The 18,569-nt window shown below is 37.5% G+C and overlaps 3 protein-coding genes across 3 annotated transcripts in view; 2 read left to right on the plus strand and 1 right to left on the minus strand.

Annotated features, from left to right (window-relative positions):
• The first annotated feature begins 1,434 nt into the window (after positions 1–1,434).
• LOC110025702 (pentatricopeptide repeat-containing protein At2g33680-like) lies at positions 1,435–2,295 on the plus strand. Its single transcript, XM_020726320.1, has one exon. The coding sequence runs from the start codon at positions 1,435–1,437 to the stop codon at positions 2,293–2,295; it is 861 nt and encodes a 286-aa protein (XP_020581979.1).
• On the plus strand, positions 2,292–3,374 carry LOC110025703 (pentatricopeptide repeat-containing protein At3g46790, chloroplastic-like). The gene has a single exon (XM_020726321.1). It carries the CDS (start codon positions 2,292–2,294, stop codon positions 3,372–3,374), a length of 1,083 nt encoding a protein of 360 aa, XP_020581980.1.
• A 5,913-nt stretch (positions 3,375–9,287) lies between these two features.
• The window catches only part of LOC110025740 (peptidyl-prolyl cis-trans isomerase CYP21-1), a 16,383-nt gene continuing 7,101 nt past the window's right edge, over positions 9,288–18,569 (minus strand). The window contains exons 4-7 of the mRNA XM_020726371.1: positions 16,905–16,928; positions 16,559–16,741; positions 10,095–10,170; positions 9,288–9,772 (exon numbers count right to left, since the gene is read on the minus strand). Of these exons, the coding sequence (XP_020582030.1) occupies positions 9,610–9,772; positions 10,095–10,170; positions 16,559–16,741; positions 16,905–16,928 (446 nt within the window). The 3' untranslated portion in view covers positions 9,288–9,609. The remainder of the gene's footprint in view (positions 9,773–10,094; positions 10,171–16,558; positions 16,742–16,904; positions 16,929–18,569) is intronic.

Here is an 18,569-nt window from a genome sequence, read left to right on the forward strand (position 1 = left end):
AAAAAAAAAAAACTCTTTTGAAGCAATATCATGCCTTAGCCTTCTAACCATCTTCTTATAATGATCTAGTATTTAGATAATGAATAGGTCATCATGTGATGGAACCAATTAGGAAAGAACAAGTATATCTATTTATGGAGCTTGTGGAGTAACAATAGTGTGGATGGAGGTTCCCTAAACTCCGAAGCAAAGATCTCTCCATACAAGTTGTATTTCAAACTCATTCCCAACCATGAAATTAGGCTCAAGGTTAACCGCAACATCACACATTAAGTCTAAGCATGGTTGTAGAAGACAATAGAAATATTGGAATTGGGTTTGAAGTGGGTGAAAAAAGAATTAAAGCTTTTTATTGCATCAAGCCCAAATTATTCATCGTATAATTAAATTTTTCTTAAGACGCCTCGTTCATTAGCGGAAATAAATAAATTCTATTGCCATTTATGAATTCTTACCCTTATTGATTTGGCTTTCTTGAGCACACTTTAGAGTTTTGATGCTCTTTTAATATTTTGGGTTTAATTTTTTTTTTTATGTTTTGTTCATAATTATAATGTTTTAGTCTTGTATATTAGCCACTCAATTCTCTGTTTCTTTAAAGTTGAATTTTTTCATTGACTAAATGGGCATCTCCTTTACAAACTAGTGATTTTAAGATATCTTCTAATCGGTATCGTCTCACTTCTTATATTTTGGCCACAATTTAGATGTCTCTCTCTTGTAAAAGTATCTTGATAATATTATAACATTATTTATTTGTATAATCTAAATTCAATATATTTATGCTTATGCACATCAATATTATGATAATCATAATGATAGTTGTTAACGATAACCGTTTTTATAACATAATATTTTAGATTGCTATAAATCACATCATGATGATTTTATGCATATTCTCATCTTTAGGAGGTGGTTGATAGCACCTCATTAACATGATTTACATCTGAATTTATTTGGTTTAACATAAATCCAGACAAAAACACGAATAAAGGAGGCAAGATCCAACATTCAAAATCCCATTTTTCTATCTATTTCAATTGTAATCCAGATCTAGTAAATCCGAATGAGGTGAATTTAACGAAATTAATGAGAACAAAAGACACATTACCTTGTCTCCTCCGTCGTCACCAAACATGCAACCAGATTTACCTGATTTTAATCATAATTGTACTGAACTCGATTATGAATTTAAAAGCATCCGGATTTGATAAAGCTGGAATTATGGGACTTGCTAAGTCCAATTTAACGGAAATCATGGATGCAAGCATACCTCATCACCGTAATCCTCTTCGAATAAAAATAGGGAGGGCGAGGGAAGTATAGAAGGAAGATGACCTCACAATGGGCCATTCAGTGCGGATGACCGCACGGCAGTTCTGCTCTTCTTCCCGCCAATCGACTCTGTGTTGGCAGAAGCTCGCATAAAAACTTATGGGCCATAGATTGCTACTCGGCTCTTTTCATGAAGCCCGCCGACATCTTCACACTGGCGCATCGCCGCCAGAGCCATCCTTCGCCGCCAGAGTCATCCAGTCTATCTCCAGAAATGGTGATATTTTCCACGCCAGAAAACTGTTCGACGAAATGCCTGACAAGGATATTTTCTCTTGTTCCGCCATGATTTATGGCTATGCGAGCAACGGCTTCTTCTCCGAATCCCTTACCCTGTTTTCTCAAATAATGGATTTCAGTATCTCTCCCAATACTCACACCTTTGTTGCAGCCTTACTCGGCTCTGCAGGCCTCAAGAACTTGAGGTTCACTGACTGTATTCATGGAAGAATCATCAAAAGTGGTTTGGAATCCAATACATTTGTGTCAACTTCTTTGCTGAATTCATACTCTAAGTCTGGAGCAGCTAATGATGCCTACAAATCATTTATCGAACTAGAAAGACCAAAACTTGCTTCATGGAATGCCATGATTGCTGGCTTTGTCTTCAACTCTGAATTCGAACGATGTTTCTGGTTATTCAAACTGCTTCAAAAAGCCCGTATAAACCCTAATTGCATCACCATGATGAGTGTTACTCAAAGCTGCATTGGTCATGGCTCATTGAGACTATCTGAAAGCATTCATGGTTATGTTCTTAAGGCTGGGTTTGATTCTGATGTCTCCTTGATGAATTCAGTTCTAGATATGTACTCGAGTTTTCGGCGTTTCGATATTACCAAAGATTTCTTCATGAAGATGGCTACTAAAGATGTTATAACTTGGACAAACATGATGAGTTTTATGTTAGAGCTTTCATGTCCTGCTGTGCTGAAGCTCTCAATTTATTTTCTCAAATGAGAAGCAGTGGAATCAATGCTGATATGGTTTCAATGGTCAATGTTATCACCGCTTGCACCCTTTTGGGAGATTTAGTAAAGGGTATGTCTGTTCATGGTCGCATGATGTCCTATGGCTTTGTTTCAGAGCTTCCTGTAATGAATTCTCTGATAACATTGTATTCCAGATGTGGAGACATGTGCTCAGCTAATATAATATTTGATGATATAGTTTGTAAGAGCTTAGTATCTTGGACTGCAATGATGTTTGGGTATTTATGCAATAAGCAGCAAAGAGAAGGGCTTCATTTGTTGATTAGAATGAGGAGAGAAGAAACTTTTTATCTTGACTCAGTAACTCTGGTAGGTTCCTTATCATCTTGTAGTGAGCTGGCTAGTTTTGAGCTCTGTAAGGAACTCCATGTTCATAGCTTGAAATCAGGTTTAATATCATATGTTGATGTGCAAAATAGTTTGATGATTTCATATGGGAGGTGTGGTTATGCTGATATTGGTTTTAGAGTATTTAAGGAGATGATTTATAGGGATGTTGTGTCATGGAATGCTATGATATCTTCATATGGTATTAATGGAGAAGGAGAAAAAGCAGTTGCTCTGTTTCAGGAGATGGAGAGATGCGGTGAAGAGCCAGACAGCGTCACATTTGTAAATGTTTTGAACGCTTGTAGTCACTCTGGGATGGTGGATGAAGGCTTGATGGTTTTTGAAAAGATGTTGACGGAGAAGAGAATCAGACCAAGAGGAGAGCACTGTGGGTGTGTTGCGGACATGCTGGCTCGTGCCGGTCGGTTGGAGGATGCCAAGAAAGTGGCGGATATGATGCCGTCTTCGAGTGTTTGGAAGGCTATGCTCAGCGGGTGCCGGATTAATGGTGATTCTAGGCTTGCAGAAGTTGCGGCAGGAAGGGTGTTTGAGAAAGGTTCGGAGGATGCGAGCCATTTTGTTCTGCTTTCGAATGTTTATGCCTCAATGGGGAGGTTTGATCGTGTTGAGAGTTTGAGAGGTCAGATTGGAAGGAAGTGTTGGGTTAAGAATATTGGATTTAGTATGGTTGATAATGTGCAACATGGAGTTGTTTAATGGTGGAGTTGCTTGATTTGTTATAAATGAGACTTCCTGTCATTTAGTTTTGTGTTGAGAGGTGAGGATAATGAAGACAATAAAGAGTTGCCAAATTTGAAGCCCCCTAAAGCCTCTAGTCATCTCGAGTTAAAACTTACCAAGACCTAAAACGTGGATTACACTGGACGCTTAGTGCTCAGATATTGACACGACTAAGGGATTGATGAAGTCGCCAACTTGTATATGTAAGTAAATATCTTAGCAGCTAGTTCATAATACTCGCTGATTAGAGGTTCTAGCCAAGATTCATTTGAGGTTCTTGCTATAAGTACTTTTGGGCCAAAACCTTATTCATCTTTTTCTAGACTTTATCTATCTCAAGAACTGAAAAGATATGAGATGACTTGATTTTATTGATGAAAAGAGGGGTATAAATACCCATTACATAACTTACTGGTAAGGAAAACAATAAAAACAGAATACAGTAGAAAAGAAAAAATAGAAAACGGAAATGAATTATAACAAATATAAGAGGCAACTAATCTTCTAATTTAAGGAGAAAAATAAATAGAGATTCCCAAGATCCCTCATATAATAAAGGGTTATAACAAATTTGGACTGTAATCATTAGTATTTTCGAAATTAGTAAATATAATAATTAGTATTTTCGAGATCTTTCAACACTCCCCCTCAAATTGGGTTGTACTGATTGTACATGTCTAACTTGTTACATAATTCTTCAAAGTTGATTCTTGGGAGAGACTTAGTGAAGATATCTTTTGTTTGATGTCGGGAAGGAATGTATGCAAGTTCGACGACTCATATCTCAATGTTTTCTGAGATAAAGTGTCGATCGATCTCGATGTGTTTTGTTGTTTCGTTCTATCATGGTGTACTGGAATTTTTGCAATGTTGATGGTTGTCTGGTTGTCGCATTATAATTTAACAGTTTTTTCAGTTAGCATTTTGAGTTCGCTGAGTATTCTTCGAATCCACATTCTTTCGCAAATATCGAGTGCAAGAGCTCTGAATTCAGCTTCAGCACTACTTCTTGATACCACATATTGTTTTTTGCTTCTCCAAGTGACTAGATTTCCCTAGACATAAGTGCAATAGTCGGAAGTCGATCGTCGGTCCGAGACATCCCCTGCCCAGTCTGCATCTGAATACACTTCTATACTTTGATCCTTATTCCTTTGAAACAATAGCGTTTTGCCTGGAGTCATCTTTAGGTATCTCAAGATTTTGTAGACTGCATTCATGTGTTTTTCCGTAGGGTTGTTCATGAATTGGCTAACAACACTAACAGAAAAATCAATGGCGGATCGTGTGTGTGAGAGATAGATGAGTAGCCCCATGAGTCGCTGATATCTCCCCCTATCCACAGGTGTGCTATTTTTCTCAGTGTCGATCTTCTTGTAGGGATCCATTGGAATATCGACGGGTTTGCAACCAGACATACTTGTTTCCTTCAACATGTCCAATGTATATTTCCGTTGTGACACAAATATTCCTCGTTTTGATCGAGCTAGTTCCATGCCGAGAAAGAACTTTAGGTTTTCGAGGTTTTTGATTTCGAATTCCCGAGTGAGAAGCTTTGTCAGATTTGTGAGTTCTTCTTTGTGATTTCCAGTGAGGATGATATCGTCGACGTATACGATCAGAATTGCAATCTTCTTTTCGGGAGAGGTTTTCACGAAGAGAGTGTGATCTGCTTGACACTGAGTATACCCGTGTTTTGTCACTGATTTTGCAAATCTATCGAACCATGCTCGGGGAGATTGTTTGAGGCCGCATAATGATTTTTGGAGTTTACATACTTTGTTGCTTGGAAAGGATGCTTCTAGTTCGGGAGATGCTTTCATGTAAACTTCTTCTTCCAAATCGTCATTTAGGAAAGCATTTTTCACGTCGAGTTGATGTAGTTGTCAGTCTTCATTTGCCGAAAGTGAGAGAAGGATTCTTATGGTGTTAAGTTTGGCCATGAGGGCAAAGGTTTCTTGGTAATCAATATCGTAGCACTGTGAAAAGTCTTTTGCTACGAGACGTGTTTTTAATCTCTCAATTGTACCATATGTCTTGTATTTGATTTTGAAGATCCATTTGCAGCTTATTGCTTTCTTTCTCTTTGGCAGGTCTGAAACAGTCCATTACCATTCTTTTGTAGGGCTCTTACCTCCTCATTGATGGCCGCTTTCTACCTCGGGTGTTTGAGAGCTTCATCAATCGTGTTTGGGACTTGTGTATTGTCAAATGCAGTAACATAGACTCGGTAAGCTGAAGATAGTCTTTCATAGGACACAAAGTTGGAGTTCGAATGCATCATGTGTTCGTACCTGAGTGGAGGACGGATAGACCTAACACCTTTCATCTATGTGTTTGTTGGACATCTGAGGACTAGACGGAGACTGGTTGTTAGGTATATTTCTAAGTGAGTTGGATGAACTTGCTGAATCCGAGTCAGGAGATAATGAATTTGATTCAAGGGACAAGGATTTGATATGTGGTGTTATGAACTCGTTGCCCCCCAAGACTGATATTCCCTTAAAGTCTCCCCCTGAATATTAGAATTGGGGTTAGGTGAGTTGGATGAACTTGCTGAATCCGAGTCAGAAGATAATGAATTCGATTCAAGGGACAAGGATTTGATATGTGGTATTATGAACTCGTTGCCCCCCAAGACTGATATTCCCTTAAAGTCTCCCCCTGAATATTAGAATTGGGGTAGTAAGGCTGATTTTCAAAGAAGACGACATCCATAGTGTTGTAGATTTTTCTTGTGAGAGGAGAGTTGCACTTATACCCTTTTTGAAGAGGCGAGTAGCCGAGGAAAATACATTTAGTATATTTGGGGTCAAGTTTGTTGTGATTGTGTGAATGAATGTGAACAAAGGAGGAGCAACCAGATACTTTGGTATGTAGATTTTGGGTAATTGCCTTGGTGTGAGGAAATGATTTGAGAAGTTGGACTGGTCTTTGAAATTTGAGGACCCGAGAAGACATCCTATTGATGAGGTAGGCTGTAGTGGATACAGCGTCACCCCAAAAAACCTTCGGCATGTTAGAGGAAAACATGAGGTAGCAGTCCACCTCGAGAAGGTGGCGGTTCTTGCATTCGGCGATTCCATTTTGTTGAGGAGTGTCGACGCAAGAACTGAGATAGAGGATGCCTTTAGAGGAGAAATAAGAGCCGAGGACGGAAGCGAAGTACTCCTTTGCATTATCATAGATCATTGAGTAAAATTGTTCAAATATGTGACCGACTGCAGATTTATTTTTCATAAGAAATAGTCACGTTAGTCGAGTGTGTTCATCAATAAAGGAGACAAACCACCGAGTCCCGGTAAGGGTTGTAACACGGGATGGGCCCCATATATCATTGTGAATGAGTGCAAAAGGTCGAGAAGAGGTGTAACCAACACGTGAAAATGACGTGCGAGTGTTTTGGCAAGTTGACAAAATTTATATTGAAAAGAACGAACATTTTTGTTGATAAATAAATTTAGAAATAGTTTTGGTCGTGGTGGTGAAGTACTGTTGATGACATAGAAACCCGAGCACATCTCAACATTGTCAATCGTCGTCCTCGAGTCCGCATCCTGAAATTCACACATGATAAGGAAAAATTTACCAATACACCTCAAATCAATAGTCAACTTTCCGATGGATATTAAATTGCAATTTAAAGTAGGAACATGTAGCACAAATCATAGAAGAATGTTTTCAGTGATGCGCACGGAACAAAAGCCGGTGACTTTGGAGACAGAGTCATCGGCAACGCGGATGGTGGAGTTGTTTTCGCACGACATATAGTCATGGAGAAGGGAGGCATCGCCAGTCATGTGAAGAGAAGTGTCGGAATCGATGATCCACTGACCGAGGGATCCTTGATTGACTGTGAAAACATGGTAGAACGTACCTTGATGCGCGAACAGGCCGGTGATAAGGTCGGGAATAGCCAGATCATGTGGTTTGCCGATCAGTTTGTGCAACCAATCTAGTTGCTCTTTGCTAAATGGGTTGGGCGCTGGTGCAGGAAGGTCATCGAAGGACGCTGTTGGCACGGGGAGCGCGATCAGACTGAGGCTTCCAATCAGCTGACTTTCCATGAAACACCCAACACGTGTCTTTATTATGTTCTGGTTTGCGGCAATGGTCGCACCAAGAACGAACTTTGCGTGATAAGTTGTCGCTATGTCGAGGAGGAGGAACTCGAACTGCAAGGGCGGAGACATCAACGGAAAGATTGGGTGAGGTGGAGATAGGCCCAAGCATGACTAAACTTTGCGTGATAGGTTGTCGCTGTGTCGAGGTGGAGAAACCCGAACTGCAAGGGCGGAGACATCAATGGAAAGATTGGGTGAGGTGGAGATAGACCCAAGCATGACTTTCTGCCGTCTTTTTTGGGACCGAGCATTTTTTGCTCGATAATCTGACGGTATAAGTTGGAGTCCGGAGTGCATGACCAGACATGGACTTCATACATGTCAACCTGTTGCCAGTAACGTGAGAGGGCATTAAAATAATGAGTCATAGATTGATCACCTTGGCGAAGATCGTGGAGGATTGACTCGATCTCGAAGAGCTTGGATGTGTTATCTGAGTGAGAGTATGTCTCTCAAGCAACATCCCAAATACTCTTGGTCGTGTCGTAAAGAAGAAAATTTTCGCCGATGTAGTTGGTCATTGAGTTGATTAACCGCGACATGACCATATGGTTTTCTGCATTCCATGTCCGGAATTTTGGGTCAACATCTCAAATACTCTTGGTCATGTCGTAAAGAAGAAAATTTTCGTCGATGTAGTTGGTCATTGAATTAATTAACCGCGACATGACCATATGGTTTTTTGCATTCCATGTCCGAAATTTTGGGTCATCCTTGGTCGGAGCGACGACATCACTGGTGATATAGTCGTCATTCTCTCTGTCGCAGATAAACATCATAATGGATTGGGATCACTGGAGATAGTTCTGGCCGTTGAGTTTATGGCCAGTGATGAGGGAGGAAGTGTCATCGATTCCGTGTCGTATCAAAGAAGATTGGTATGACTCTGATACCATGAAAAGATATGAGAAGACTTAATTTTAGTATCTAAGAAGATTGGTATGACTTTGATACCATGAAAAGGTATGAGAAGACTTAATTTTATTGATGAAAAGAGGAGTATAAATACTCATTACAACACTTACTGGTAAGGGAAACAATAAAAACAGGATATAGTAAAAAAGGAAAGAAATAATAATAAAATATAAGAGATAGCTAATCTCTCTAATTTAAGGAGAGAAATAAATAGAGATTTTCAAGATCCCTCGTATAATTTATAACTCTCTAAATATAGAGTTATAACAAATATGAAATATAATAATTAATATTTTCGAGATTTTTCAACAAAAAACAACTATAATTTTGATTTGACACGTCATTTCTCTCTTTAAGAAGCCAGCCAAGCCTTCCATAAATCTAAGACATTTAAAAATTTTAAAATAAACTATATATATATATATACCTAACCCCTCTTCTCTTTTTCTTCTACTCAATTTCTAATCTACAATAGAGCTTCAATATAAATCCACAAATTGTATTGGATCCAATATAAGACGTTTATTGAAAGAAGCAATGGAAACTTCAGCCTGTTAAGCTTTTGAGATGATGATCATTACCATGAAACTTGCTCGAGCAAAATTGCACTCTCAATTAATGACTTATATGGTATATTGACCACAAGAAGCAGGCATGCAGGCATGGACCCGTCTTTGTACAGAATTTGATAAAATAACAGAGTAACAGAAGCTCTCTGGAAGCAAAAAAAAAATGAAATCTGTTGTCATCCTAAAAAAGATCTTTAACATGAATTTCCAATCTAATAAAATATGATAACTTTACCAAAATAAAAAATCTTTTTTTTAAGCCAAAAAGTTAAGATACGCACAGCAACTTTTTTAAAAATTCTATTTCATTTCAAAATTAATTTTACAAAAAACTACCATCATGTCAGAGGGAGTTGAAAAAGGACTGAAAGGAACTCACACTTGATCAAACTGCTCTGAATCAGCTAAAAGTTGAGTCACTTTAAAAAAAACTAAGGATGCAAACTTAAGTGTTGAGGAAACTGCTTATAATTCCAAGCACCAAAAGCTCCAATCTACTTCACGGTCTGAACAAATTGTAACTTCTCTCGATTGGGTATTTGGGTTAAAGATCTTCCCGAATAACCATAGAAAAGCATATTGAAGGTTTCTATATAACCTAAGCTAGCTCTCCTCTTCCCAACGCTCCCTTGGTATCTCACCAGAGTCAACAATAATCACCTTCTTCCTTGGTTTACCATTATACGTACCTGCTCCGCCTTCTATAGCGTACACTGTGTCCATTCCCTGCAATACCTTCCCAAATGCCACATGCTCCCCATCCAACCTACAGAGACATGAAATTAATATTATTATTGTGTAAATTATGCATCTAGCTCTATGTGTGCATTACATGTAAACATATATGTATACTCATGTGTCCTCGCTGAAATTGTGCGACGAGTACACAGTTGTTTATGCAGGTAATCTGCACTTAGAGCTGCAGTATGTAATTCACCACTAAAAATTTCTAGGTGCTCAAATGTCTAGCAAATTTGTTAAAAATGAAGTGAAGAATCTCAACATGTTGGGTTCTAACTCTCACAATGTCCGGAAAAAATAAATAAATAAATAAACTAATAATTTCTAGTAGGACGGATGGTATTTACCAGCTTGCCTTTACTGATGTTATGAAGAACTGCGATCCATTGGTATCAGGCCCGGAATTCACCATTGAAACAACACCTGGAGTTAAGAGTTGAATTTTAACAAGCAGATGATCCGAGACTTTGAAGATTAATAAAATTTTCAATCAATGAGAACAAGCTGCGTGATAATTAGAATACTAGTTCTATAGATTATGCAAGACATGGCAGTTGCAAACTGAGGATGTAGAAGGGTAAACGAATTAAAATTAGCCAACGAAAAAAACATCTGGTAATTAAAAAAGACATGGCAGTTGCAAAATGAGGATGTAGAAGGGTAAACGAATTAAAATTAGCCAACGAAAAAAACATCTGGTAATTAAAAAAGACATGGCAGTTGCAAAATGAGGATGTAGAAGGGTAAACGAATTAAAATTAGCTAACGAAAAAAAACAACAGGTAATTACATTTCAGTTACCCGCCCCCCCATCCCCACCACCAATTCACTGATTCCCACTTTTAGTTTGTTTTGAGAACCATCATCTAAAAAAAAAAATCACATTGTAACCCTAAGTAGTATATTTAATATTATCAGAAAACCATTTAACGGAAAAACCTTCAACAAGAAAAAACAGGACCTTTCACTAGAATAACAATAAACTTCGTTTTTGCTATATAAATAATAAATTTTATGACTTCAAATGTTTCCTTCAGAGAGTTTTTTTACAGAAATGTGGCAAGCAGTCTAGATGATACTTGAAATGATCCACTGCACTTTGCAGCAAAATATCAAGATTGATCAATGTGTACTAAAACAGCGCTGCGCTATTAAGAAAGGAAAAAAGACAAAAAAAAAAAAAAAAAAAAAAAAAAGGGATAGGAAGGGAGGAAATGAAATGAGAAATTATAGTGAAGAATTTTAGGGGACATAATTAGGTGGAGGAAATACACCATAAGCTTAGTCCTTAAGGCTCATTAGGTTCCATTCAAGATTAACAAAATATAGCCATACTTATTGCTCAGCTAGCTAAAGCTTAATGCAACAAATAGAAGGCTGTTCACCTCATTTTAGTCTTTGGATGTCCTAACTAAAAATCAACTCACAAGTATCACTAAGATTTAGCTTCGCAAACCCATAAGAACTTAATAGCAATATGCTTACCCCTCAGCTAGGTTCACGACACTGTTCTCCAGCTTTCCCTGATAATATGACAAATAACTTCCCCCGTCTCCCTACTCTTAAACCCTTAAAATCCATATGCTTACAACTGACACTTCTCCTATTGTGCTTTCAGAGAAGCAATTCATTCCACTTGTAATGGTCGCCCCATATACATTTTTTTTTTTTGGCAAACATTTCTGTCTTCATCCTATAATTTTTTAGACAATCCATATTCCTAGTTTAAATTACAAAGACAACTATGGATTCCCTTTCTAAGTGGTGTCAGGCCATGGTTCAAAATGTCAATCAGGAATGATGGAAATCAGGCAGCTAAATTAGTTTTCTATAATTAGCTGAATAATATTTAGATTATATGAATATGCATTATTAAGTTAGTTAAAATGGATTATGCATATAATTAGCTGAATAATATTTAGATTATATGAAAATGCATTATTAAGTTAGTTAAAATGGATTATGCATAATATTTTGTACCTAACATAGATTGTAAGATTATAATTTATTGGAATGAAAGCAAAGGGAAAAGGCATCGAGCCTACTTAAAATTCAACCTATTTTCTCGAAGATTGACATGGTATCAGAGCCTTCTCATGGCGAAAATCTTTGTCGTTGCTTCCTCCTCCTCCTTTGTACCCTATTCCTCTTTCAGTCCGCCGCTCACCTCGGAGACTCTATCCGACATCAACCTCCTCTGATCTCTCCTCCGGTTCTCCCACAAAATATCTCTCTTTGACGCCCCTTGCTCAATCCTGATGCATTACTACTCTTCCATCGCCTGTAAATCCAGGCTACTCGCCATCCTCTTTGATGAACTTCTCCTCCAACAAGACCCTTACACAGACGCCATCAAGCTTCCCCGGTCGGCCTCCCTCTATTTCCACGAGATCTTCATCGTTCTCCAGCGATTCAAATCCCTAATCACTGAATGCTCCTCTCGCAGAAGAATGCAGCTTATTCTGCTTTGTGATTCCCTCGCCAACGGCTTCTACGAGCTCACCCTCGACCTCTCTACTCTTCTCAGCATACTCCTCCTCCTCAATCTCCGCCTCTCTGATGATGTCTGCGATCTTGTCGATTTCCTCCGTTGCCAATGCTGCGGGTTAACCCACACCATTGATCCCGACATCTCTGCTCTCCGCAGGGAGATTCTCGCCATCATCCACAAGATCAAGCTCGAGATCGTCCCAGATCGCTCTCGTCTCGCAGCCATCTTCCACAATCTTGGCCTCAACAACTCCTTGAGCTGCCAAGGATAAATTGAGTGCCTCGAGCAAGAAAATGGGGAAAGGGTCTCGAAGAAATGGACGGTTGCTTCCTCCTTCGTTCACCTTCGACTGTTTTGCCTTGCTTCGTCTACTTCGGTTTCATACAAACGCCATCATCGACTTTGTTGGCCTTTTGCTGCTTCTTCCTACTTCCGTCTCCCACATCTAGTTCCAGCTGTGACTGCTTTGTCCGTTTGCTTGTCCGGAACCTCTCGTCGTCTACTCAACGTCTGATTATTTCTTCGCCTACGTTGTTTCATTCTACTCCGTCTTCCTCTTCAACTCGGCTAGTCTCGACGGAGCCTCTCCTTCGTTCGAACTCCACCTACAGCGGCTCACGCTTATTCGTCGCCTTCATTTGCACGCCAACGAGACATTTCCTTTTTTCATCTACACACCTGATCTCGGCTTCAGCACTTTTGGCGTGAAGATCAAGAACAAATCATCCTCGTCGTCACCAAAAGAATTAATAGCATTTGGATCGTATAACAAGACGCAGATCCTACTCGTGGGCAATGATCGATAGCATTTGGAACGTGTAACTGGATCCTACTTATGGGGTATGATAGGTAGCATTTGGATAGTGTAACTAGATCCCTCTTGTGGGCTATGATCGGTAGCATTTGGATCGTGCAACTGGACGTGAATCCTTCTTGTGGCTATGATTAGAATATCTGAACGACAACGATAGAGGATTTATTGCTTTTCTTTGCTCAAATCATATTATGGTTCAAAAATTGTCTCTGAAGCTTTGACATTCTCGATTTCGGCACTCACGCTTGATGATTGTTGGTCCTGGCAAAGTTTCTTGTTGGCAAATTGATGCTTCTTGATTAGTCGGCATCAATTTCAGGGGGGAGTGTCAATCAGGAAGGACGGAAATCAGACAGCTAAATACTTCGGTTTCATACAAACGCCATCCTCGACTTTGTTGGCCTTTGCTGCTTCTTCCTACTTCCGTCTCCCACGTCTAGTTCCAGCTGTGACTGCTTTGTCCGTTTGCTCGTCTGGAACCTCTCGTCGTCTACTCGACGTCTGATTATTTCTTCGCCTACGTCGTTTCATTCTACTTCGTCTTCCTCTTTGACTCGGTTAGTCTCGACGGAGCCTCTCCTTCGTTCGAACTCCACCTACAGCGGCTCACGCTTATTCGTCGCCTTCATTTGCACGCCAACGAGACATTTCCTTTTTTCATCTACACACCTGATCTCGACTTCAGCACTTTTGGCGTGAAGATCAAGAACAAATCATCCTCGTCGTCACCAAAAGAATTAATAGCATTTGGATCGTATAACAAGACGTAGATCCTACTCGTGGGCTATGATCGATAGCATTTGGAACGTGTAACTGGATCCTACTTATGGGGTATGATAGGTAGCATTTGGATAGTGTAACTAGATCCCTCTTGTGGGCTATGATCGGTAGCATTTGGATCGTGCAACTGGACGTGAATCCTTCTTGTGGCTATGATTAGAATATCTGAACGACAACGATAGAGGATTTATTGCTTTTCTTTGCTCAAATCATATTATGATTCAAAAATTGTCTCTGAGGCTTTGACATTCTCGGTTTCGGCACTCACGCTTGATGATTGTTGGTCCTGACAAAGTTTCTTGTTGGCAAATTGATGCTTCTTGATTAGTCAGCATCAATTTCAGGGGGGGGTGTCAATCAGGAAGGACGGAAATCAGACAGCTAAATTAGGAGTTTTCTATAATTAGGAGCTTCCTTATTTAAATTATTTTTAATTTCTTTATTTTGATTTATTTCCTTGTTAGTTAAATATTTAGATTATAAATATGGATTATTAAGTTAGCTAAAATAGATCATATAGAATATTTTGTACCTAAAATAGATTGTCATATTATTATTTAATGGAATGAAAGCAAAGCGAAGAGGCATCGCGCCTATTCAGGATTCAGCCTATTTTCTCGAAGATTGACACAAAAAAAAAATAGTAGCATTATACTCTAGAGGCTTCAGAACTGATTTCTTTACCTCTTAGTAAATCCAGTATGTTGTCATTGTGTGTATATTATCGAGTTTAGTCTTAATGGTCATAAGACAGCCCTCAGACTCATCTTATTACCAGCACTTCTTTTAAATTTCTTATTAACGGTTATTTATCTCAGCTTGTTCTTATTCATCTTTGTCATGCGTCACTGACCTCATCACCAATTGAACAAAAAAATATCTTCATCTATAAGAAACAAGTTTATATGGAGCAATATTACTTAAAATAATCTCCACTAATTTGGAAGATTCAACGCAATTGTTCAAGAGTTTGATATTATTAGTATGGAGGCAGATCACTCAATTTTCCACCACCACGTATCCCTTTATTAGTGTATTTAATTAGTTGTCAGTGAGAATGACAGCTATTATAGGAAGTGATGAAGCAGATATTTGCCATTTAAAACCGTGCCTCTTCAAATATCTTCAATCAAAAGATTGGAATAAACTTTATTTAATTGATAAAAAAAGTGACTTAATCAAAATTTGGTTTGTTATTTCTCAAAAAATCAAAATGTCAAATATATTGGAGAAGCATAAATGAAGAGTTGTAGACCCTCTGAGACTATAATTTTGATCCAAACGTTGAACTTCTACTAGATTAGGAGGAGCATTTATCTCATCAAGCTAAATATAGAAGACTCACTTGTCCAGATTTTATTCCTCAATTGAAATATTGCCATTCGTATTCTCAGATATCTATCAATGAGGGCAGAGATTATTTATAAGAAGAAAGGGGTAGCATACATGCTAATGCTGATTGGGAAGGGTCTTCTGTTGATAGAGGTTAACTTGGCATCTCGGGAGAACAGAAAAAAAATGTTGGCAAGTGAAATGCTAAGGTTATATATTAAGCGGTGGCAATGGCTACATGTGAGCAAACACGGCTGAAATAATTCCTGCAAGAAATAACATTTCGAGAAACAAGCCAAATGAAATTGATTATAAAAATTAACATTGCATATAGCCTTGAACCCAACTTTTCATTAGAGAACTAATCGTATAGAAATTGACAGTCATTTTATCAAGTAGAAGTTTCATTTAAAGAGCGTGATTATTTTTATAATTCAGCAAACCAGCTGGAAGATGTATCTTTTTTCTCGCATGGGTTCTTCAAAAAAACCTACTTTTTTAACCAAGATTGGGGCATGTGATATATATGCTTTAACTTAAGGTAGAATGTTGAAATTGTAAAATCGAGATAGTAACACTAGAACTATGAAAGATAGTTTAATATTCAATGTAAACATGGTAAATGTCATTATGAATTATTAAGTCCATCAAGTGGTGGCTGAGGTTCTTATATAAATCTCCTATAATTAGGAATAATATACACAAAAACTTCTCTCTGTTTTTACTAAGCATCCATGTAGGGAGCGATTTTTCCATATGGAGGCCGTAGGTACGAACTCCAATTAACTTAAGCCACATCATTAATATTTAATTAAATGAATTTTTAATATTTTAAAATTAAACACACTGTCATACACTTTTTGGTAGGGAATGGTTTTAATTGGGCGACCGTACAGAGTCGCTGGAGGGGAAAAACCCATATAGGAGAAGTGCATTATCAAAAAGTAAATTAAATTAGTTCACAAAAAAATGGGTTTGGTTTGTGATTTGCACTTTAAAGAAACAAAATGCACAAGCGCTTAGCTTAGCACACTGAGCAAGTGTAAATATATCTCAATTGATAAAATAACAATAAATTTTAATTAAAAAATAAATAGTAAAAAAATTTTCAAAATTTATGTCATAAAATGCTAACAGCTCCAGTGTGTAGACAACATAGAAATTATGAGTGTTTGAAGAAGCTTTTTTAACTTTAGTACATGACAAATTTGGGACTAAACATTGGCGCGAATAACCAGTAATGAAGACTGACGCAATAATGATTATTCACTTATAAAAGTGAAAATTTGTATAAATGCAAGTAATATTAACCTGTTTTTATTTACTATGAATTGAAGCTAGATAGTTTAATCTAGTTAAGCTGAAAACAGAAAATAAATTAATTCATCCAAAACCTGCATGAGAGTGCTTTACGATGAAATTTTCATCAGGGAAACTGCCACCATAAATGGATTCACTGCCTCTACCATCACCATAAATCATATCGCCACCTTGAATCACAAAACCAGAAACTATGCGATGAAAAGGTGTTCTCTTGTAATGAAGAGCCTTTCCATGTGCCCCCATGCCCTTCTCACCTGAAAAAGGGAATGAAATTTCATGCATCTAAAATAAGTATAGATGTTCTTGAAGCCTTTTAGAATAATAACCTCATTCTGCTCCAAGGAAGAGAAAGCCTTACAGAAAATCTAAGCAACAAAAGAAATAGAGGAGAATATGAAATTTTATTCATCAAGATACCTGTACAAAGGGATCTGAAGTTTTCTGCAAACCAAAAAAGGATGAGCATTAGTAGCATGCTAAAAGAATTAACAGTGAAAAAGAGCTTTCATGGTAAGCATTTCCATATTAAGCACATGTAGAATAGAAATAAAAATAATAATAATAAAAGTTATAGTGGATGTGCTCCAAGTAAAAATTATTAAGTTGCACTTCATACTCCAAAAATGTTTAAGCGCCATAACTTGAAAAAGTTAGCAATCATAAAGTAACTTAACAAAATACAACGCCTAAAAGTTAGCAGGATGCAATTGCATATTATGCAAAATGTAGAGGCTTCAGCCTATTTAAATTAGGTGGATGTAATGGCAAAGCAAAGATACAATAAAAACTAAATAGTGACAGGCAGAAAAAATTATCGAAAGAGTGGGGATTAAGCTTGCCAACTCCTACCCATTGATAGGAAAGCTGGGGAGATCCTTTCTCACTAATTGAACGAACAAAGTTACAGAATGCAAGAGAAACCAAAGGAAAGCAACCCTACAAAAAAGGGAATCAAGCAATAGCCCTAACAAGATCTCAGCTACACTTTTCTAAAACAAGCTGCCTTGTTTCCATGACTAGAATCAACAGATAATAACTTAAGATAATGTATAAACCAAACTGATTCACCATTTTTGGCGATATTATTGTTACTTACACTCCCAATGCTCCAAAAAAACAAAGAGAAGGAAGATAGCGATAAGGGAGCATAAAAAGAAACCTCAAAGAGAGAGAAGTCTCTGCCAAATTTTATGTGAGAAGTTATAACTGAAAACAACTGTAAAACATCCTCCAGAAGAAAATTGCACATAAAAAACTACAAGAAATCAGAAGGGCTCAAATGTGAAAAAGAAGATTAGCTAGGAATCTTTTCCAGAAAAACAATTCAATTACTAGAAAACTACTTTCAAGCAGAACAGGCCTTAAAGATTCAATGATAAAAGGATGTAAGAACACATTCATACATTAAGAAGACTAAAAAGAGTTGACTGAATCCAAAAAAAACCGCGAGGGGTGGGGCAGGGGGACGTTCAAATTGGAAAGTCAACATTTGAATTCAAACGTCCAATTCAACTGACAGTAAAATTTAGAACTATGACTACAGCTGAAAGTGGGGAATCTAAAGCTTTAAAGTTTCAAAAGAAAAAGCATTAAAAAACAGATGAAATGAAAAAATCATAAATAGTTCTGAAATTAGGTTAACAGAAAGTATATAGAACTTAGCATAGCAGAACTTCTATCTCCAGTCATGAAAATAAACAAAAGGCTATTAAAATTATAGAAATTGTTGATGGCTCAATAAGATTACGTATAATAAATGCCCTTCCCATCACAAAATTGTGTACCTAGCATAATAACAAACTTAAGACACCCTAAGGAAATTCATAAATACAGAAAGATGCAATTTAACCCCTCTTATGATGCAACATAACTATTAAATAAATTTCAAAATTAAACATTACTTTAAATATGTTTATCATATATAGTAAGGATCAGAGTTCCGTCCTTTCTAGCCGCATTCTATTTTAGGCAACTAATTGAGTCAAGAATAAAAGGAGTGTTTCTCTTGAACTAGGGGTTTTCTATGAACGATTTTTTTTTCTTTTGTTAAACTTTCAATTATGGCTTCTTTTCTCTATCTTG

The sequence above is a fragment of the Phalaenopsis equestris genome, unplaced genomic scaffold (assembly GCF_001263595.1).
Source record: "Phalaenopsis equestris unplaced genomic scaffold, ASM126359v1 Scaffold000326, whole genome shotgun sequence".
NCBI classification, from domain to species: domain Eukaryota; kingdom Viridiplantae; phylum Streptophyta; class Magnoliopsida; order Asparagales; family Orchidaceae; genus Phalaenopsis; species Phalaenopsis equestris.

Excerpts from the sequence above, each read along its gene's own strand:
- LOC110025703 (XM_020726321.1), top strand. The coding sequence starts at position 2,292 with ATGAGAAGCAGTGGAATCAATGCTGATATGGTTTCAATGGTCAATGTT.
- LOC110025702 (XM_020726320.1), top strand. The coding sequence starts at position 1,435 with ATGGGCCATAGATTGCTACTCGGCTCTTTTCATGAAGCCCGCCGACAT.